Source organism: Homarus americanus, unplaced genomic scaffold (assembly GCF_018991925.1).
Source record: "Homarus americanus isolate GMGI-L3 unplaced genomic scaffold, GMGI_Hamer_2.0 scaffold57980, whole genome shotgun sequence".
NCBI classification, from domain to species: Eukaryota; Metazoa; Arthropoda; class Malacostraca; order Decapoda; family Nephropidae; genus Homarus; species Homarus americanus.
This window is the reverse complement of record NW_024716703.1, coordinates 15,729,185-15,752,421: the sequence shown is the minus strand read 5'-3', so window position 1 is coordinate 15,752,421 and position 23,237 is coordinate 15,729,185. Positions and strand designations below refer to the sequence as shown.

Below are 23,237 nucleotides of genomic sequence, written 5' to 3'. Positions count from 1 at the left end.
TCTTTCAATGAACCATTAATTATTATTATTATTATTATTATTATTATTATTATTATTATTACAGTATTATTAAAATGCATACATATAAATAATAATGGGGAAATCCTCGAGTCAACTCTGTGCTTTGTTATTAAAGTTGAGTTGGGCGAATTGCCTACAGTGCCAGCACCAGCTGGGTTGATGCATAGATCAGACTTAAAGAATTTCTTTCATAGCCATCTGGTCAACCCAACATGAAGGATGTTGGTAATTGTGGTGTAATACTGTACAGTCAACCCTCGCTTTACGCGGTCCCACATTCCGCGTTTCCACGTTTACGCGGTACCCTGCCGAAACCGGAATGCTCACATTCCGTGGTGCGAGTACCCCTTTACGCGGAGAGTGTCTGGCTCGACGCTATTTTTAGATTCGCCCCGCCCGCCTGCTCCCGCCTCCGCCTGAGCAAGCAGCGCGGTAAGGTTGCGCAGTGCATGTCTCTGTTGCGTTATCAGTGACGTCATATGACATATCGGACTGTGATTGGCCATGCATCCCTACCTCCCTCCGCTGCTAGCTGTAATTGGTTTAAAGTAATATGACGTGCCCACCCGGGGGAGGGAGGGAGGGAGGGAGGAAAGACGACGTTTGACCTAGCCGAGGCAGTTTCATCCCTTTGCATCCATTGTTCTGTAAAATGGCTTCCGCCGGACCACCACCCCCAGAGAGAAACCTTTCCTTACCTGGACCCAGCCGCCCTAAGCCAAAGAAGACACGACGTTCCTTAAGCTACGAGGTGAAGTACAAGATCATCCAAGAGTTGGAGAAAGGAACAAGACAGGTTGATTTGGCGCGCCAGCATGGTGTGAACGAATCTACGATCCGGACGATAAAGAAGGATGCAGCCAAGATAAAGGAGCACATGAACATCACAAAGTCTACAGGTGCTTCTATGATCAAGTATTTCCACAACCAGGTGCTTCTCAAGACGGAAAAATTACTTGTGAGCTACTTGGTGTGTCAGGCGGGACGGAACATGGCGGTGGACACGCATTCTGTTAAGGAGTACGCACGTGAACTGTATGCTGCAGTGTCACGAAAGATGGGAATTACAGAGCCCAAACCCTTTAATGCTTCCTCTGGGTGGTTACAGAGGTTTAAGAAGAGGAACAAGATCACCAATATTAACATTGGTGGTGAAGAAGCTAGTGCTGACCGTGTTGCGGCTAGGGAATTTCCTCCGTTTTTACGTGAGATTATGGAGGAAGGACAGTACACCGACGACCAGGTGTTTAACATGGACGAATCTGGTCTTTTTTGGAAAAAGCTACCTTCCAAGACCTTCGTTGTAAAGAATGCCAGCAAGATTCGGGGCCGGAAGTTGCAGAAGGAGCGCATCACCGTCCTGTTTACCACCAATGCCTCCGGTACCTGTAAGCTCAAGTTATCGGTGATCCACACAGCACGCAAGCAGCACGCCTACAAGAGCATGGACATGACCAAGCTAAATGTCCACTGGCTGACCGCACTTAAGGCGTGGATGTTCTCTACACTGTCCCTCTACTGGTTTGATGACTGTTTCGTTCCCGATGTGAAGAAATTCTGTGAGCAACAGAATGTGCCATTCAATATTTTGTTGCTGCTGGACAACGCACCAGGACACTCGCCCCTACTGTTAGATCGTCACCCCAACGTAAAAGTGGTTTTCCTTCCTCCCAACTCTACGTCTATATTACAGCCCATGGACCAAGAGTTAATCTGTAATGTAAAAGCTGCATTCTCTACTAAAAAATTCAAGCTCCTGAATGACTACACCAACACCAGGGAAGAGTTGCGTAACCTGAGTGACACCACCACCGATAGCAAGAGCGAAGACGACGAGGATCAACAGTTGGCAGAGCAAAAAATAATTTTCAAACAATTCTGGAGAATATTCAACATCAAGAAAGCTGTGGACTTCTTGGTGGAGGCATGGGATCAGCTGTCTGTAGCACCTGTTCATCACGCATGGAGACATGTGTTGCAAGGCATTCCGGCCATTAGGCAGAGTCAATCTGTGACTGGTGAGGTTCAGACTGTTGCAGTAGCAGTGGATCGTGCCAGAGAAGCTGCGCAGAGTGTTACAGCTGCAGGCTTCTCCGAGACCACCAACGACGACATCCTGGAGGTGATAAGGGATCCTGATATGACTACCGACGAGATGGTAGATGATGATGACGTCAGTGAAGAGGCAGGTGGTGTGTCATCCCAAGAAGAACACCGCTTATCCCATAGTAATGTTAGGGGTGCCATCGAGTGTATCGAGAAAGTCAAGCTCCTCCTTTCCGACGACCCTGACACAAGCAGGTATGAAATCTTCACTACCCAGCTGTTGCAGACTATTGAGCCCTACATCAAGGTTTATCATGACAACATCAACACCAGCCGTCAGCAAAGCATAACAGAGTTCTTCGCCCACAGCCAGCCCAAGCCATTGATAGTGACAGAGGTAGAGACAGTGATGATGACTTTGAGGGATTTGTCAGGGAGGCCCTGACAAGTGTGGATGACAGTGATGGTGACTCACCTGAGGGCCAGTAGCCTGCCCTCTGCCTCGGAGCCAGCCTCCATTCCCGTACGCCGACCCATCTCTTCTACTAACGTAAGTGTTAACCCCAACCTTTATTTTTCCTAACTTAACCTTTATTTTTCCTAACCTAACCTCTTCTATATTAATTGTGTGTGCATACCATCATAAAGTTAAGATAATATTTTTACTACAACATAGTTGTGTGTCGTCAAAAAGTGGAGTTTGGGGGTCGACCCGGTCTCTATTTCAATTAATCCCATATGTTATGTTGTTCACTTTACGCGTTTCTCACTTTACGCGGGCCGCCGTGGGTTGAATTAACCGCGTAAAGTGAGGGTTGACTGTATATTTTTTCACACTATGTATTTAGGATGGTATGTGCATGTAAATGCGTAAAAAAAATGAAGGTTACTTATATCTACCCAAAAATACGAGTTGAAAAACCTTAACACCTCAAAGCTTGGCCCAGTAGCCTGGAGGTTAAAATGAGGAGCTAACCTAGCTACAATGACACGATTAATCACTGTTAAGCACTATTCTATCAGTAAACACTATTAATAACAGTAACTCCAGTGAAATATGGCAGGGAGTGAGGAGAGTTACAACTGTAAATGACGCGCTCACTTGCAGTCACTCACCCTTACCCGTATGGAAGATGCCAGGCGTAGCCAGGCATACGTATGGGAGAAAAACATATTTTGTAGTCTACTATGAAAATGGTACGGGCTCAGTGATAAACAAATTATATAAACCATGCATTTTCCTACGATAACATTATAAAAAAACATTGTATCATTACTAGAGTAAATGAATTAATATTCCCACAAACAAAAAATGACAATTGGTATAAGGAAACAGATTAACATTCACCATTCCTTGCTGGCTGTTTGTTTAGAGCCTGTTTTCCTCTCCCCTGCCACTGATGAATATCATGTTGAAAATGATGATGAAGGAAAGGGAGTTACAAGTTCTCTTCCTCTGCTTCGGAAGAGGAGGCAGAGGAGAGTGGAGGATCCTGGAGGGAGGTCCGAGCTGGGAGTAGCTGGAGGATGGTCGTCCATGTTGGAATCGGAGGCAGGAGGAGGAGGAGGTGCACGAAAAGGATGCTGAGGCTTTCTTGCAGGTATAGAAGGTGTAGGGCTTGGAGTGGACGAAGGCAAGAAGAACATAGAGGTTGGAGGCTGGGCACCCTGGCGCTTGAGCTCCTTTACTAGTTCCTTGTAAGGAATCAGGATCTGCTCCATCCCTCTCTTGAAGTTAACTGATCTCTCGATAGAGGGATCGATGTCGAGAAACATGTCTATGAGTGCTCTACTAGCCAGCAAGCACCTGTTGAGGCTTGTGATGGTTAAGGTGGGCACCTCCTCCACTTCACCTTCTTCCTCCTCGTCCTCATCCTCACGGCGCTGCTCCTCGACAAGCTCGGCCAGTTCTTCCTCAGTCAGCTCTTCCCCAGCATGACCCAGGAGCTCCGAACGATATGCTGCACATCCTCGTCGACTGTGGGGAAGCCAGCAAAGTCGTTCACCACCTCTGGTCACAAGGCCCTCCACCAGCAAGAATTAAACAGTGGGGTGTCAGGTCATCATGGTACTGCTGGATGAAAGAGGTGCAGTCTGCGATGGAGAACTTCTTCCACATTTCCCACACTGACGCGACACCATCTTGTGTGTCCTCGTCCAAGGCTTGCCGTATCCTGCTGAAGGTTTGGTCAGGTACTTGGCCTTGAAGACAGCAATGACTCCCTGGTCGAGTGGTTGGAGCAATGATGATGTGTTTTTGGGAAGAAATATCTACTCGACATTTTGTTTGCAACCTTGAGGGCCTCGAGGTGGTCAGGGCAGTTGTCGATCACGAGAAGGACCTTAAACTCCAGGCCTTTCTCCTGCAGGTAATCCTTGACCTCCTTCACTAAACAGTTGTGAAACCAATCAGTGAACAACACTGCCGTCATCCAGGCTTTCTTGTTGTGGTGGTAGAAAACTGGGAGGAGGTGCATGTCTTTGTTCTTGAGTGCATGCGGACGCTTGGTATGGTACAGCAGCATGGGCTTGATCATGTGCACTGCAGCGTTGCCACATAGCAGGAGAGAGACACAATCTTTGACCACCTTGAAGCCCCTGTGCACTCCTTTCCTCCTTGGAAATGAATGTCCTGGTTGGCATCTTCTTCCTCCACAAGCCAGCTTCGTCAGCATTAAAAACTTGCTCCAGCTTGTAGCCCTTTTCCCGGATAATCTCAGCGAAGATCACAGGATACTCCCTAGCTGCTACATCATCTGTTGAGGCTGACTCCCCAGTGATCCTCAAGTTGTGCTGGTTGTAGCGCTTCTTGAAATGCTCAAACCACCCCTTACTGGCACTAAATCCTTTTTTTGGGGTATCACTAGAACCACCAGCACTAGCACCATCTTCATCACCCACTTCACCTTCACCACCTTCAGCATGGAATTGGTCATACAGGATCTTGGCTTTCTCACGCATAAACTTCTGGTTGAGAGGGATGGGGTGGTGGTTAAAGTCCTCAATCCACATGTTAAGGGCTTTCTCCATCTTCTCCATAGCTGTATCCCTCACATTAGCAGTGACCTTGGCAGAAGAGGGGTCACTTAGGGCAACTGCATTACGAATTTCCTTCTCTTTCTTCTTAATTTAACGGACAGTTGATTCGTTAATGCCATACTCCCGGCCACACGCGGCAAAGCTTTGGCCACTCCTAAGTTTGTCCAGCAGTTGTATTTTCTCCACTTGGGTCATGACCTTCTTTTCTCTCTTCACTTGTTTGGGTGCCTTCCCATGGCTGGATGAAGGTGGTTGAGGGCATTTGGAGCCATAATAAACATGAGTAGCGCAGTTTTTATAAGAGGAGACTAGCACACGAGCGAGACGTACAAATATTTAACCCGGACTGAGGCACAGAGGGAGCGGGGCGTGCATGGGCCAGCCTCCTGGGATAAGAGAAACACCCGCAGACATTCTTTGGTACATCCAGGGTGTCATTCGCGAATAATAGAGAGCCACAAAATAAAAATCCGCGAACTTGGGGGGGGCCCCTGTACTTGAGTTTTCTGTGTTCGGCAATTAATTGGTTGCATTTATTTTTGTGCATCCAGTATAAACTAATCCGTGAATGAGGGCTACTATATTAATTTTGAGAACATTCAACAATTGATGTGTGAGGATACCCTATAATTTTGATGTATTACGACTAACACTTACATGTTAACTCCACAGAAGGCAGTAAAGGCTATGACTGTCCAATTTGCAGAGAAGGGTTCTTCTCTGTGGTTGGTCTGAAGGCCCATGTGTCCACACACTGTGTCAATGGACAGTATGAATGTCCAACATGTAACAAGGTAAGATAGTTATGTTTTTGTGTCCTTTGATCATCATATTAGAGTATCTTAGTACCCCTCTACTATTAAGTATGAGTTGATTATGATACAGAAATAAGGAAAAGTTATGGTAGTGAAGGAAGTGTTGGAGAGAGCACTGATAATGGTTTGTTTAGCTGGGTTGGACTTTTTGAGAGAATGGGAAGTAAAAAACTAAGAAAATAAAGTATACAAGTGAAGGACGGCTGGTAGGAGGTAGTAGGCAGCTACCAAACAGGGAGGTACTACTGCCTGGGAAGATATTGGAAGCATAATGTGATGTCTAATGGTAGACCCTGCTGCCATATGGCATCACGAAAATTGTGACCAAGTCCCAGGCTGCTGATCTGACTTTCTGCCTCATTTACAGACATTTACAGGGTCTCAATTGTTTCTCTTACATTGATAGCACAACATACATTATTGTTTTGCACTCTTGACCTTTTCTTTTCTTTTTCATTTGGTATTTATTTATGTCTTTATTATTATTATTATTATTATTATTATTATTAGTATTAGTATTATTATTTTCATTTTTGTTTTTGTTTTTATTTTTATTATTATTATTATTATTTTTATTTTTATTTTTATTATTTTTATTATTTTTATTTTTATTTTTATTTTTATTTTTATTATTGTTATTGTTATTGGATTTTTGCCCCCCAGGCCTCGATGTAGGTTAGTGACCTGTGCCCTGGTGGGCTAATCCCTGTAAAAAAAAAAAAAAAAAGGGAGAGAGGACAGAAAAAGGGCTGGAAAAATGTTGTGAAAGATGTATTAGAAGTTATTACACTTAAATGGACAGAGACCAAACCATCAAGTAATTTTTGAGGAAGTATGTGCTGCTTTTCAGTGATACTGTACATGTACAGGCTTGTGTGAAACAACGCTGGAAAACTGGTGCTTAGGGTTTGTTGTGAAAGAGATACCGTATATCTCGGCCTATAAGGCATCGGGGTGCATAAGACGGCCCCCCCAAATTTCCATTTAAAAAGTAGTTTTTGAGCTCTATTCGCTGTATAAGACCAGTACCCCAAATGTGACACTTACCCACTGACTCAGTAGTCCTCTACCAACCATCCTTGGTTTTTTAAAATAAGGCCAATTCACTTCAAGTAATGTCATCAAATATTACCCGCTGGTGTAGTGTAAACACTAGTGACATCACTGAAGCGTCTGCTATTTACCGGTAACTGGAACTAATGGCGGTGTCTTGTAAAATTTTTCCATTTACTTGAAATGGATTTACCGATTTATTTGTTTATTTATTTATTTATAATATTCTGTAACATATTAAACACACTGCAAGTATTTTCTTTAATTTATATGCTTGCTTCACACGAGACGATCGGTGGTGGGAGTGTTACCTCGTCTCGGTGGTGGGACTGTGTTCCCACTGTTTACTGTACTGTACTTTTTTTTTAGCAAGTTCTTTTTTGTTATATTTTTTACTAAAAGTGTTATTTTATGTGGATAAAAATGTTACAATGGACTTAAAACTTTAAAAAATCATCTGAGCATGCTTGAAAACATACATATCGACACCAAGATCACCCAGATTGACCAACTACATCAATTTCTATAAGAAAAATCAACTTTTGAAGGTCAATATGGCGGTCATCTTGAAAAATGGTCGCCATCTTGGATTTTTAAATGGCCAATCAGGCAGACTTGACTAGTAACCATTAGAGAATTACCATGCCAAATTTGGTGCTTGTACCACCATTTTCATGATTCTCTTGAAAAATTGCATTTAGCTGCCCCACTAATGTCACCACTCCCATCTCAACATGACACTCATATACTGAAATATTGTATTTCATACTACATATGACTTTACAAAAAGAAATGTCCACGTCTGGTTAAATAACTCTTGTAGATATAATACCAGTTGAATAAACGAAACTAAAAAACTGGAGATTGTAATTACAGTGAAGCCTTGACAACTCCATTATGAAGTTAGGGATTAGATGACGCCAAATTCAGTCACCTTAATGCACTTTAAGAGAGAGGAGTCACCGTGCCAGGGCTTAATATTATCCTGGACCCTAGAGGTTGATGACGTATTCAGTGTCAGGGGCAGAAATACATCGATGTACACAGCACCTGATCCCAATCAACTCCAGTATAGGTGTTAATAATGTAGAGGTGACCAGGTGTGTTGCACGTTGGTAGTGTTGGATGGTGATGCAGGAAAGAGGTAGTGTGTTGAGGGTGGTGTGTGGTTATGACTCACTCCCACAACCCCCCCACACCACTCAAACATCCTCACAACTGTACCACAAAACCCCCACACTACTCTTACAGCATCCTCACAACACTACCACAACCCCCCCACACCACTGACACATCCTCACAACTGTACCACAAAACCCCCACACTACTTACACATCCTCACAACACTACCACAACCTCCCACACCACTTACACATCCTCACAACACTACCACAATCCCCCACACCACTCACACATCCTCACTACCACAATCCCCCACACCACTCACACATCCTCACACACTACCACAACCCACACCACTCACACATCCTCACAACACTACCACAATCCCCCACACCACTCACACATCCTCACAACACTACCACAACCTCACGCACCACTCACACATCCTCACAACACTACCACAATCACAACACTACCATAATAAAATTAATCATTTCTAGTGTGGTCGACTTCCTACACAAAGACAGGCTATAAATAGCCATCTTATCTCAACCTCCTTCCTTCCCCCTCCATCCCTCTGTTCTCAGAGAGGTCTTGGTAAATAACTTTTGTTTGTTTATTTTCATTGTTTGTCTAATTTATCATGTTGTATCAAAGTAATATTACTAAAAGTTTTAGGCAGCTACCAAACAGGGAGATACTACCGCCTGGGAAGATATTGGAAGCATAATGTACAGTATTGTCTAATGGTAGACCCTACTTCCATATGGCATCACGAAAATTGTGACCAAGTCTTAGGTTGCTGATTTATCTTTCTGCCTCATTTACACACAATTGCAGAGTTTCAATTGTTTCTCTTCCTTTGACAACACAACATACATACAATATAATGTTTCTCACCTTTGATCTTTTTTCCATTTATTTATGGTTGGTTATTTAAAATAATGCCAATTCACTTCAAGTATTGGCATCAAATTTTACCGGCTGGTGTACAGTAGTGACTCACTTAAGCATCAATTATTTAACTGGAACTAATGTTGATGTGAGTAAAATATTTCCATTTACTTGAAATATATTTGCCAATTTATTTGTTTATTTATTTATTTATAATATACTGTAATACATTAAACACACTGCAAGTATTTTCTTTAATTTATATACTTGTTGGTCAACTTCACCTGGTAGGTGAAGTTGACCAGAAATTTATGGTGATCATTAAGGACCAAACTCGAATCCATGACGTGACTTCTGTTCATCATTCTCATCCTAAATTTACCACTGTCGGTAGTTTCAAGAATTAACTCAGTCATTTACTGAATAGTCTTTGTAAAAAAATAAATTTTAAATTAATTATTTATAGGAGATAAGTATTATGATCAGTAAATATACAGATATGCATTACTGACCACCTCCGAACACAAGGACGGCTTAAAATAGCCACAGGCGGTCACAGTCAAGGTCACTTTCCCTTTCTTGTCACTGGCAAATGGGGGGGGGGGGTGGTGATGATAGCAACTGTGTTTATTACCGGGGTATATTGTTGTTTTACGGTATGTTAGACTGGTTTATAATACATTTTTATTATTTTAATATACCGGTAATCTTCATTTTAATCCAGTTTCCCAAACGTAAGTATTAGTATAAAATAATTAGTGGTAGGACCTTGTCAGTGGTTTACCATGTTTCCATCATCACTCTTGACACGCTAAACCGCAATATTTAAGAGGTAAGAATTTTATCTCTGGTGCTTAAGACGACCCCCTAACTTTGGGCTGATTTTTTTTTTTTTTCAAATTCCGTCTTGTAGGCCGAGATATACGGTATACCATTGTAGAATACATTTGTTGCAGTAGTAAAAATAAATGAAGACTAAATGTGTTGTGGACATTCATTTGTTTCTGACCACCCTGTATTAACCAGGTCAAGTCTTGAAAGAGTAAAGAAAAGAAAATTATCGGTTTACTAATTTGGTGTGTTTTACAAACATAAATTTTATTTCTGCCCAACTTACATATACTGTACAGGTATACCTCTGGCACAAAGTGAACATGTTCACAAAATTCACTTCATTCTCAGAAACTTACTTGTCAGAGGTAGTTTAAACATGGAGTAAATGGGAATAAGTTCCAATCTTTGTTATTCTGTATTTTGCATACTGTACACAAAAAATTGAAATAAACTGCTAGAATAAACAATAAAAATGATACATAGCACATCGTAAAATACAGTAGTACTGTATTAATTTTATGTACAAAAAATAGCTCCTTCCATCCTCTGGGCGATGCCATTCCAAGAGTGGGTGACACAGTTCAACCAGGCAGCCACCCAACTTACTCAGAGAGTGTGTGTGGCTACTGCACTGTGTGTATGCTGTGATGTCACATTGGGGAAGCTAGTGTGTGACTGGACTGGCAACACAGACACAGGTGTTATAAGAGAAAATAGTTATTTTAAGCTAAGCTTAAATTGAATTAAGTAAATTTAACTTGACAATCAATGGCGAAGAGGCCGATGTAAACTTACTGCAGAGATGTGTGTGAGATGTGGTGGATGGATGATTTGGACACAGGACATTTGGGTCAAGGGCCATAACCCCCGGATGTTTAGGCCATGGTGGTTAAGATGTTTGAACCATAGGTCAAAGTAGTCCTAAGAAATACAAAATCGATTAAATTCAATATACAGTCGTGCGCCGGTTAACGTCCTAGATACGTTCTTGGAAACGTGACGTTAACCGAAATGGACGTTGTTCGGTCATCACATAAACTTTTTTTTTATACTTAGGTGTATGTGGAATACTATATACGTACATATACACTTTTACTCTTAAATCACTACTGTAATGTGATACAGGTGATTAATTTTTATCTCTTGTGCAAAATACATGACGTTTATATTTAAATTATTCACTGTTTTAACAAGGATTCCAGCAACGCTGGGCAGATGGGGGAGAGGGAGGGAGGGAGGGAGCGAGCGAAGGGGCTTGGGGGGGAGGGGAGCGGTTTGACAGTTGGCACAGGCCCAGGTCTAACGCGTATATATTTATCAGTTCTTAAGTGACTAAGCTTCTCTCTTATAAAAAGCCAGTGAACTGACCTGGGTGAATATAATTTACATTGCTGGGATTCTTGTAACGTACTGATTAATTTGAATATAAACATGCTATAATTTGCACTAGACAAAACAATTTTAGTACCGTAATCAAATTAGTACATGTACACTCCAGCTTTGCACTAAGGTCATTTATTTCTTTTATGTTTCTTTTAGTATGGTGTGTGCATGTAAATGGATGAAAATAAATGAATAAATTTATGTAAATCTACCCAAAAATACAGTTGAAAAACTTTATATTATATAATGTACACTAATGTACTACAATTTTTATCTCTTGAGCAAAATATATGACGTTTATATTCAAATTAATCTCTGTCTTGCAAGGATTTCAGCAATGCAATTTATATTCTCCTATACAGTTAACCCTCACTTTACGCGGTCCCGCATTCCGCGTTTCCACGTTAACGCGGTGCCTTGCCAGAACCTCACGTGCTCAAATTACGCGGTACGTGAACCCCATTACGCGGAGTGTGTCCGGCGCGACGCTATTTTTAGATTCGCCCCACCCGCCCGCCTGCCTGCCTGTGCTCCTCGCCTCCTCCCTCCGCTTGGGCAAGCGGCGCGGTAAGGTTGCGCAGTGTGTGTCTTTGTTGCGTTATCACTGACGTCATATGACGTATCAGACCTGTGATTGGCCATGCATCCCTACCCCCCTCTGCTGCTAGCTGTAATTGGCTTAAAGTATTATGTCCACCCCGGGGAGGGAGGGAGGGAGGAAAGACGACGCTTGACCTAGCCGCGGCAGTTTCATCCCTCAAGGCCACTCCGTGTAAACGTGCATCCATTGTTCCGTAAAATGGCTTCCGCCGGACCACCACCCCCAGAGAGAAACCTTTCCTTACCTGGACCCAGTGGCACTAAGCCAAAGAAGACACGACGTTCCTTAAGCTACGAGGTGAAGTATACCATCATCCAAGAGTTGGAGAAAGGAACAAGACAGGTTGATTTGGCGCGCCAGCATGGTGTGAACGAATCTACGATCCGGACTATAAAGAAGGATGCAGCCAAGATAAAGGAGCACATGAAGATCACAAAGTCTACAGGTGCTTCTATGATCAAGTATTTTCACAACCAGGTGCTTCTCAAGACAGAAAAATTACTTGTGAGGTACTTGGTGCGTCAGGCGCGACGGAACATGGCGGTCGACACGCGCTCTGTTAAGGACTACGCACGTGAACTGTACATGGCAGTGGCACGAAAGATGGGAACTACAGAGCCCAAACCCTTTAATGCTTCCTCTGGGTGGTTACAGAGGTTTAAGATCTGGAACAAGATCACCAATATAAACATTGGTGGTGAAGAAGCGAGTGCTGATCGTGCTGCGGCTCGGGAATTTCCTCCGTTTTTACGTGAGATTATGGAGGAAGGACAGTACAGTGACGACCAGGTGTTTAACATGGACGAATCTGGTCTTTTCTGGAAAAAGCTACCTTCCAAGTCCTTCGTTGTAAAGAATGCCAGCAGGATTCGGGGCCGGAAGATGCAGAAGGAACGCATCACCGTCCTGTTTACCACCAATGCCTCCGGTACCTGTAAGCTCAAGTTATCGGTGATCCACACAGCACGCAAGCCGCACGCCTACAAAACCATGGACATGACCAAGCTAAATGTCCACTGGCTGACCGCACGTAAGGCGTGGATGTTCTCTACACTGTCCCTCTCCTGGTTTGATGACTGTTTTGTTCCCGATGTAAAAAAATTCTGTGAGCGACAGAATGTGCCATTCAATATTTTGTTGCTGCTGGACAACGCACCAGGACACTCGCCCCTACTGTTAGATCGTCATCCCAACGTAAAAGTGGTCTTCCTTCCTCCCAACACTACGTCATTAATCCAGTCCATGGACCAGGAGTTAATCTGCAATGTAAAAGCTGCATTCTCAACAAAAAAATTCCAGCTCCTGAACGACTACACCAACACCAGGGAAGAGTTGCGTAACCTGAGTGACACCACCACCGATAGCAAGAGCGAAGAAGATGAGGATCAACAGTTGGAACAGCAAAAAATACTGTTCAAACAATTCTGGAGAGTATTTAACATCAAGAAAGCTGTGGACTTCTTGGTGGAGTCATGGGATCAGCTGTCTATTGCTACAATTCGTCACGCATGGAGACATGTGTTGCATGGAATACCAGGTGAGAGGAGGAGTCAATCTGTGACTGGTGAGGTTCAGAATGTTGCAGTAGCAGTGGACCTTGCCAGAGAAGCTGCGCAGACTGTTACAGTTCCAGGCTTCTCCGAGACCACCAACGACGACATCCTGGAGGTGATCAGAGATCCTGAAGTGACTGCCGACGAGATGTTGGAAGAAGAACACGTCAGTGAAGAGGAGGAAGAAGGTGCGTCATTCTCCGAAGAACACAGTTTAAGTCATAGTGATATTAAGGGTGCCATGGAGTGTGCAGAGAAAATGAAGTCCTTCCTTTCCCGCGACAATGACGATGACCGCTATGAAGTCTTCCATACCCGGCTGGTGCAGGCTATGGAGCCGTACATCAAGGTGTATCACGACAACATCAACGCCAGCCGTCAGCAAAGCATAACAGATTTCTTCGCCCGCAACCCACCACAGCCAGCCCAAGCCAGTGATAGTGGCAGTGAAGATGACTTTGAGGGATTTGTCAGGGAAGCCCTGACAACTGTAAGTGACAGTGATGGTGATTCACCTAGTAATGGTGATTCACCTGAGGGCCAGTAATCTGCCCTCTGCCTCGGAACCAGCCTCCATCCCCGTATGCCGACCCATCTCTTCTACTACCGTAAGTGTTCCACCTAATTTTTAGTTTTCTAACCTAACCTTTATTTTTCCTATGTTAACCTTTATTTTTCCTAACCTAACCTCTTCTATATTACTTGTTTTTTCATACCATCATAAAGTTAAGATAAAATTTTTACTACAACATAGTTATGTGTCGTCAAAAAGTGGAGTTTGGGGATCGGCCTGGACTCCATTTCAATTAATCCCATATGTTATGTTATTCACTTTACGCGTTTCTCGCTTTCCGCGGTACCCTCCGGGTTACATTAACCGCGTAAAGTGAGGGTTAACTGTAGTCTGAGATATTATATGAAAAACTTAAGGCCTAAAACCCCATACGCTCCCTCGCGAGGTGGGGGGAGAGGGAGGTGGTGGTACGTTGGACAGTTGGCGCCCAAGGTCTAACGCGTGTTTATTTATCAGTTCTTAGGTGACTAAGCTTCTCTCATAAAAAGCCAGTGAACTGGCCTGGGTGAATATAATTTACATTGCTGGGATTCTTGTAAGATGGTGATTAATTCGAATATAAACATGCTATACAGTAATTTGCACTAGACATAACAATTTTAGTACCGTAATCAAATTAGTACAGTCGACCCTCGTTAATTCGGACCCCTTTAATCCGGATTTCGGATAATTCTGACAAAATCTGAACGAACTTTTTTTTTTTTTTTTTTTTTTTAGGAATATTACCTATGCGGACCTTAAGCTAAATTGCTGGTCCACCCACTGCTTGGATAAAACACCGGCGTCTTTTTGGTTAAATGTAACATCACCACCACTAGTGTGGGGGGGGGGATGCAACTTTTAGCTTCAGACATGAAAAATATTTACCATTTACTACCAGTAAACAATGGAAGCGTAAAATATGTACCAATTAGTAATGAAAAGTTGTGCAGTTCCTTCAGCAAATGAAGCTCACCAACTTACAATAGGCTAAATTACCTTACAACGTGATTCAGTAGTCTATGTTGAAGTTCTTAGCACAGGCTAACTTATCATATCATAAACGGTATCACAGTTCTCATTGATCTACAAAAAATACTGGTCATAAAAACATTTTCGACATTTCACATGTAATATAATACCCGGTAATCTACTTCAACCTCATATTGTTTACAACGACGCATGACGCACCACCAGCTGTTGAGTATCAATCAGCTAGACGGTACACGTGTTTTTCGACTCGTTTTCAGTTAAAAAACTGTTACATCACATGTATATTTTACCTAAACTGCGCCTGAATGAATATATTCTCGGAAATAAATAGTAGTTTTGCTGAAACGTGATGTATTTTAATGTAAAATAGGATAAAACACGTGACGAAAACAAAAGATTTTACCTAACCTTCCGATGTTCAAGAGAAGTCACTCGTTTTTTTAATAGTTTTTGGTTAAAATACTGTTATATTACAATGGCATTCTATTCATACTGTGCTTGATATAATGCATTCACGGAAATGTAATATTTTTGCTGAAATGACCTACGTATTACAGTGGAAAGTGGGATAAAATCGTGACGAAAACAATGATTTTCGCTCTCTTTCATTCAAAAGATGTTACCGTAATCGCTTTTCGATTGGTTTTCAGTTAAAAAACCATTGTATTACAATAATATTCTATCCTAATTGACTTGAATAAATACTACGATACCATATTTCTGAATATTTTCATTAAAATCCATCCAAATCATTTTCCTTGTCATTGTCTGCAGCACCAAACAGCTTCTCCCAGTCCTCTCCTTGAACAGGGCTAGAGGGTACGTGTTTTTCGAATCGTTTTCAGTTAAAAAACTGTTACATCACACGCATATTTTACCTAAACTGCGTCTGAATGAATATATTCTCGGAAATAAATAGTAGTTTTCGTGAAACGTGATGTATTTCAATGTAAAATAGGATAAAATACATGACAAAAACAAAAGACTTTACCTAGCTTTCGATGTTCTTGAGATGTTATTGGTTTTTTTACTAGTTTTCAGTTAAAATACTGTTATATTACAATGATATTCTATTCATACTGTGCTTGATATAATACATTCACGGAAATGTAATATTTTTGCTTAAATTACGTACGTATTACAGTGGAAAGTGGGATAAAATCGTGACGAAAACAATGACTTTGAAATATAATGGAATATTAACCCCTAAATCGGTTAATTCGGACAATCGGCTAAAACGGACACCCTCCCCCCCCTATTAGTCCGAATTAACGAGGGTCGACTGTACATGTACACTCCAGCTTTGCACTAAGGTCATTTATTTAATTTACGTTTCTTTTAGTATGGTGTGTGCATGTAAATGGATGAAAATATATGAAGAAAACTATGTAAATCTACCCAAAAATACAGTTGAAAAACTTTATATTATATAATGTACACTAATGTACTACAATTTTTATCTCTTGAGCAAAATATATGGACGTTTATATTCAAATTAATCTCTGTCTTGCAAGGATTTTAGCAATGCAAATTATATTCTCCTATAGTCTGAGATATTATATGAAAAACTTAGGCCTAAAACCCCCCCACGCGTGGGGGGTGGGGGGGAGAGGTGAGGCGATATGATTTGACAGTTGGCGCTGAAGGCTTGCCTGCATGTTTATTTGTCATTACTTAAGAGTGACTAAGCTCTTCTCATAATTTGCCACCCAAATGACCTGGGTGAATATAACTTACATTGCTGGGATTCTTGTAAGATAGTGATTTATTTGAATACCTGTATAAACAATCTATATTTGCAATAGACATAAGAATTTAAGTACCGTAATCATTTAGTACATGTACAGTACAGGTTTTTTCCATTGTTTACCGAGGGACCACTGTATTGCAGTGGACTTGTACTGTACAATATTGACTAAATTCACCAGATAACGTACACAACTAATGGTTGGTAAAACTTGTCAAGTAAGTGAGTGTCAAGTCTGTCAGTATGTGTGGCACGTGTGAGTGCTTGTGTCCCCCATCATAGGAGTCCGTTTTTTCTCGGTCAGTACGCCTAAGTCCTCCGTTTTCTCTCTTAATCTTAGAGTGCACTAGAGACTTCATTATTCCTTAGTAATGACACAGAATTTGAAATTGCAACCCCAATTGCAACTGGGGTTGCAATTGTTGAGGCAACTAGATATGTCTGATTACAGCAAATGTGTTATTGTCAATTTGTAGGTGAAAGATTTTATCCTCAATAGATGTAGGTTAACATTACACTAAAGCTTAAGGAAGGATATTCCTTTAACACATAATATCTGGTCAGTATGGTAAGGATCATTGTGTCTCCGTCAGGGGGTCGTGGAGTGGTGGTCCAGCAGGCGTCAAGGAAGTGGTTATTTTTTGGGGGCACGGACGTATATGCAATCGGACGTTGTTCGGTTGGACGTTAACTGGCGCATGACTGTATTTTATTTAAACATCATACTTGTACAGTAAAGCCTTTGATAGCAACGGTTCGACCAACAACTTTTCATATTTAAGACCCTAGTTAATTGAGGGCCCAATTCAATTTACGTCCATATTTAATTCGTATTTACAACCAAAATATAATAAAAATAAAGTAAAATTGCATTTTCATATAAATAATAATTAAATCCCGATATGTATTATAAAAGAAAAAAAATACTGGAAAAAAAAAGAGCGTCTTGTGCAAAAAAGCTGCCTGGCTAATGAGTGGTAATGTGCATCACCAGTAAACAACAGTTGGACCTTGACCGTCCCTTTGTTTTCATGCATCGGAACAGGAGAAAAACTTTCTCAGGTTTCTTACAGCATTTTCGCATCCCTATTCATCATGAGCAAGAGAGCAAGTGATGGTAGTGTTGTTTCAAAACCTAATTGAAAGTGTATAAGCTTAGCCGAGAAACTAGATCTGTTAAAACGATATGAAAAAGGTGAGAGGTCTGTGGATATTATATGGAGCAAGCAATGAACATATTTTCTGAAGTGGATCCATAAACAGAACAAAGATTTAAATTTAAATAAATGCAAATGACCTCTACATAAAGATGTACAATGAGAAAAGAAAGCAGCTGTGCAAGGTTCTTTTGACAGTTTTATTATTCAAAGGCCTAAACCATCAACTTCAGCTTCACCATCAAATTCAGCATCATAAGCAGCTTCAACAACAATTTCAGGTTCAGTAACAGTTTCAGCAACAGCTTTATGGAAAGCTACAGCTTCAGCCAGAGTTGAACCTGATGACTTCGTCATCTGAATAAATACCCGTACAATATTCATGGCTGTCCTTATATTTTAGACTTTACCACCATTGGTTTGTAGAACTTTTGTTTTACATTCGTAAATATTATTTAAAACATATATGATCAGTAAATATGTGTTGCTTTCATATTCATATGTTGAGAAATGACGATGTTTTCACATGTACGCACTTACTGTACAAACGTTGGCGTTCCCAATCGTCTCACTTTATTTCTTTACCAGTAGTGGTTGACTACTTCTAGTGTTCCATTTATTAACATTAAATAACATTACTTAAAACATACATACAGGTATTCAATTTTTTTTAAATTAAGTTCACTACAGCTACAACCAGGGTCTTATTTTCTTCAGTTTCTTGTATAGAACCATCGTCACTCACGAAGACAATACCATCTTGTCTCCTCGTGTGTGTTTTAATATTGTACGTATTATTAATGAATTGCATTGTTCATTTCACATTTATAAATATTAATTCAATCAAATACATAGTCCGGAATAAACAATATTGAATCTTTTGTACATACAGTCTCTCCTCGACTTACGATAACCTGGACATACTACCGCAACCGCCATGGTCGTATAAAATATTTTTCACATTACGTATTTTCAAGTCCTGAAACGTTTTGTCGTAATGTGGCCCTGTACGACAGCATGGGTCGGGCTGCCTCGTGGTGTACAGCATCCACGCCGTAGCCGCTCAGTTGCTGTTTGGCCGTTGTCGTTGCTGTTAGTGATCGCTCTGTGTACTGACAAAATTTTTGCTTCTAATTCCCTTTAAAGTGACTGGCAAGAGTAAAAGTGAGAGTTCTCATGGTGCTGAGAAGAAAAAGAGACAGTCAATTATTTTTGAGATGAAAATGAAAATAATAATGCAATATGAAAATGGAAAACCGGTAGCAACCATTTCGCACGACCTTGGCTTCTCTCACTCGACGATATCAACAATTTTGAAGGACAAGGAACGAATTCGTGAGCACCTATAAAGTGAACAATAATAACGAAAAAAACACAAGGTCCTTATCATGAGATGGAAAAATTACTTGTGATTTGGATGGAAGATCAGCTGCAAAAGCATGTACCCTTAAGCCTTCTAACCATACAGGCTAAGGCAAGAAGCCTTTTCGAAAGCCTGAAAGAGCAGGCAGAAGATGAGTGCAACCAAAACTTCACAGCTAGTCATGGGTGGTTCTAAAGGTTTAAGAAACGTTACAGTTTGCACAGTGTAAAGGTGAGTGGATAGGCAGCAAGTGCTGATGTGGGTGCTGCCGAAGCTTTTAAGGAGGAGCCAGATCGTGTCATCGTGGAGGGAAATTATTTGCCTGAGGATGTCATGTCAGCACATGGAATAGCAAAGGGAAATCTGGAATATTCATCCACAGCAGTGAAGAGAGATGAGTTTCTCGTGCGTGATGGAAGAGAACCTTTGAAGTCAATGTTCAGTCTATCCATTGGTTGAGTAGCTTTGTTAAGGGTATTTTCAGTAAGCTTGTGAAATGATGGCTTGATTTCAGCACACACACGACAAGTTGAACAGACCTTTTTCACATCCTCCGTAGAAAAAGGGAGGTTCTTTGTCTGGACAAAATGAAGCCTTCTGACAACCCCCAGGTGGCAGAGCCCTTCATGGATGACCGCGAGGTTTGACGACGAGATGGCTCCGCAGAATGCTCGGGTGAAAGTGTTAGGAGCAACGTTCTCTCTACCTGGCCGATACCAAATGGAATAGCTGAAACAAGCGAGTTCGAGCCGCCACCCTTGTATCTTGTCATTCTTCACTTTAGTCCTACTATTGTCCAGCATAAATGCAACTGATCGCTGGTCATTAACAATGGTGAAGTGCCACTTTCTCACCGCTTCAATCATTGCAGTCGCCTCCTTCTCAACAGGAGGATAGTGAATCTCACTGCCAGATAACATCCGAGACATGAAGGCTACTGGCCGACCAGCTTGATTCAAAGTAGCAGACACGGCCACATCCGACGCATCACACTCCACAACAAATGGGATGGCATGGTCAATGCTATTTAGGGCAGCTTCTCCAAGCAGTTTCTTCATGTCATCAAAAGCTGTGAGCGCTTCACGGTCCAGAAGAAAGGATTTAGCCTTGCAGAGAGGCCGTGCCTTGTCTGAAAACACCGGGATCCACTTAGCGTAATAAGCAAACACACCAAGTACACGTTGAAGAGCCGATCGGTTTGTAGGTGGTGGAAATTCTTGCAGTGGTTTTAGCCTTTCAGGATCTGGTTTGATTTGATCATTTCAAAGTTGATAACCCAGAAGATTGATCGATGTTGCTGATAGTGTAGATTTGGATGTATTGAATATCAGCTTCCTTTCCTCAGCAGCAGCAAGAAATTTCTCAAGATTTGTGTCATGTTCTTTCTGATCCCGACCACCTATGGTAATATTGTCAAGGTAGGGAAATGTGTCACATAGATTCTCCTCCTCCACGAACTTGTCTATGGCTTTTTGAAAAACAGTGACACCAAATGGTACACATGTGAATTGATACAGTCTGCCATTTGCTTCAAATGCCGTAAAGGGTTTATCAGAGTCGCTTATGCGTAGTTGATGGTATGCGCTCTTTAGATCAAATGTTGAGAACACGTGGTACTTAGCAAGAGTGTTGACCATTGTTTCAATGTTTGGCAATGGATATGTGTCGAGATTGGTGTAAATGTTCACCGTAGAAGAGTAGTCGATGCACATTCATTTTCTGCGACAGCCTGAATCATGTCTTGCAATCACCACCTGTGCACGCCAAGGTGATGTACTTGATTCTATGATGCCTTTGGACAGTAAGCGTTGTATTTCTTTGGTAATGAAATTTTGGTCATCGGGGCTAAACTTCCTAGAGTTGGTGGCTATCGGCTTAGCATCTCCTTGCATATTTGCAAATAACAGTGGTTCTGACATACCTGCTGATGCCAGGCTACATACAGGCTTGTTACCAATGTTGAAAATCTTGAGCTCAGGTCTGGGTCCTCCATACTCTATGGTAACTGAAGAGTGTTGTTTTTGGAAATCTATGCCGAGAATAACATCACCACAAAGATTCTCAATGACGCCCAGACGTGTGTTTGGATAATGACTGTCATTCATATAGAGATTCACCGTACATCCACCTATCACAGAAGCCGTTGAAGAAGACATTGCCAGGGTTATACTTTGGGAAATGGGTTTGATGTGAAGCTTAATCCGCTGGGTCACTCTCTTGTCAATGAAACTCTCAGAACTTGCCGAATCAATAAGGCCGGAGATTTGTCTTCCATTTACCTTTAAGTTTGTAGCAGAGCAATTCAGGCAATAAGGAACAGCAGCTGAGATGGCACAAAGAGTAGGAGATGAAATTGATCCCGTGACCTGTTTCTTACCCTTAGTCTGACAGACTTTTGCCCAGTGCTCTCTTTTTTTCCACATGAAGAGCAATCACTATCTTTAGCTGGACATCTCGCCCGTAAATGAAGACTGCCACCACAAAACCAACATCGTTTCTTAGTGGTCATACTAGCAAGTGTTGAGTCCTCAACTGGACGTATATCTTGTTGATTAATGTACGTTGACTTAACAGTTTCATCCACACATCCTGAAACTGCTGCAATGACAGGGCCTAGTGGCTGGAAGGCTTTCAAAGTACGCTGTGCAAGATCTAAGGATCTAGCTTGATCAAAGGCTTGAGAGAGTGTGAGAGCCTGATTTTCCAATAGACGTTGATGTATATTTGCAGAAGACAGTCCGTTGATGAAGGCATCCTGCACTAACTCTTCACGATATTCTTCGGCTTGTATTCCTTCTCAGCAGCTGGGGAATTTGTATCGACAACAAGCTTGTCGGGGCAGACTTTGCGTTCCATGTTGCTAGTAGAATATGAGTTGAATAAATTGTCGTATGAGATCAAACACCTTCAGTAATCAAGGCTTTATTCAACTCATAAATCCATATACGTCTGCAACAGAACAAAACAAAACCCAATTAGAACAAGAGAATATTTAGAGTAAATTTATATACAAACATAATTTATTCCACAATATGACACAAGGTACAGTACTTTTCCACTTCCGGGATGAAGCATTTATGGAACCAATCCAGGAATGCTTGCACAGTTACCCATGCCTTTATGTTTGACTGCCAAAAGACTGGCAAAAGGTACTTGTTTTTACTTTTTAAAGCCCTAGGGTTTGCTGAGCGGTAAAGCAAGTCAGGTTTAATTATGTGGCCAGCCTCACTGACACAGAAGATGAGAATCACTCTGTCTTTGGTTTCCTTGAACCCAGGGGCATGCCTCTCCTGCTTGTTAATGCACCAGGTATCATTTTCCAATATACACCAGATTCATCGGCATTAAAAGCTTGCTCTTGTCTATAGCCTTTCTCTTATATTATTTTCCATAATTTCATGGAAAATGCTTCTGCAGCTGTGTGGTTAGCTTATGTGGCCTCCCTAGTTACCTTCACATTAAGGAGAGAGAATCTTCTCTTAAAATTCTCGAACCAACCTTTACTGGCACTAAAAGTTGGTTCAGTAGCCGCACTAGCCTCCTCACCGTCTGTTGATTCATAAAAATGGGCATACAGACTCTAGCCTTCTCACAAATCACATTGCTGTCGATTGGCACATTTTTAAGGTGCTGGTCCTCAAAACAAATGTTCAATGCATTTTCTGTTTTCACAATGTTCTTGTCACGAACAATATGTGTCACTTAAGCATTTGCAGGAGCACTTGCTTTAACAGAATCACGAATTATTTGTTCATTCTTCCTTTGATACCGCACTGTGGATTCGTTCACACCAAACAAGTGACCAAGCGGTGCAGCACCCATCCCCTCCTTTAATTTATCTAATAATTAAACATTCGTTATCAGGGTCATCACTGACTTCTACTTACCACGAATTGTCGAAATTGCAAATCGCGTAACCTCTTTAACTTCCTGTGGAGACAGGAAGGCTCGTCCATCCACCTAACTGCCAAACAGGCAGTAGTCCTTATCAGCCCCATTCTGAGGCCTAAGTTCAAGTGCTTGAATCTGATGCCGTACAGACTGTGTCAGGATGTATTCTATA

The 23,237-nt window shown here is 41.6% G+C and overlaps 1 protein-coding gene across 1 annotated transcript in view; it reads left to right on the top strand.

Annotated features, from left to right (window-relative positions):
• Positions 1-23,237, top strand: part of LOC121858312 — a gene marked incomplete in the record, with an annotated part of 213,104 nt that overhangs the window by 138,998 nt on the left and 50,869 nt on the right. Inside the window, 1 exon segment of the mRNA XM_042354645.1 lies at positions 5,779-5,900. Coding sequence (XP_042210579.1) covers positions 5,779-5,900 — 122 coding nt within the window.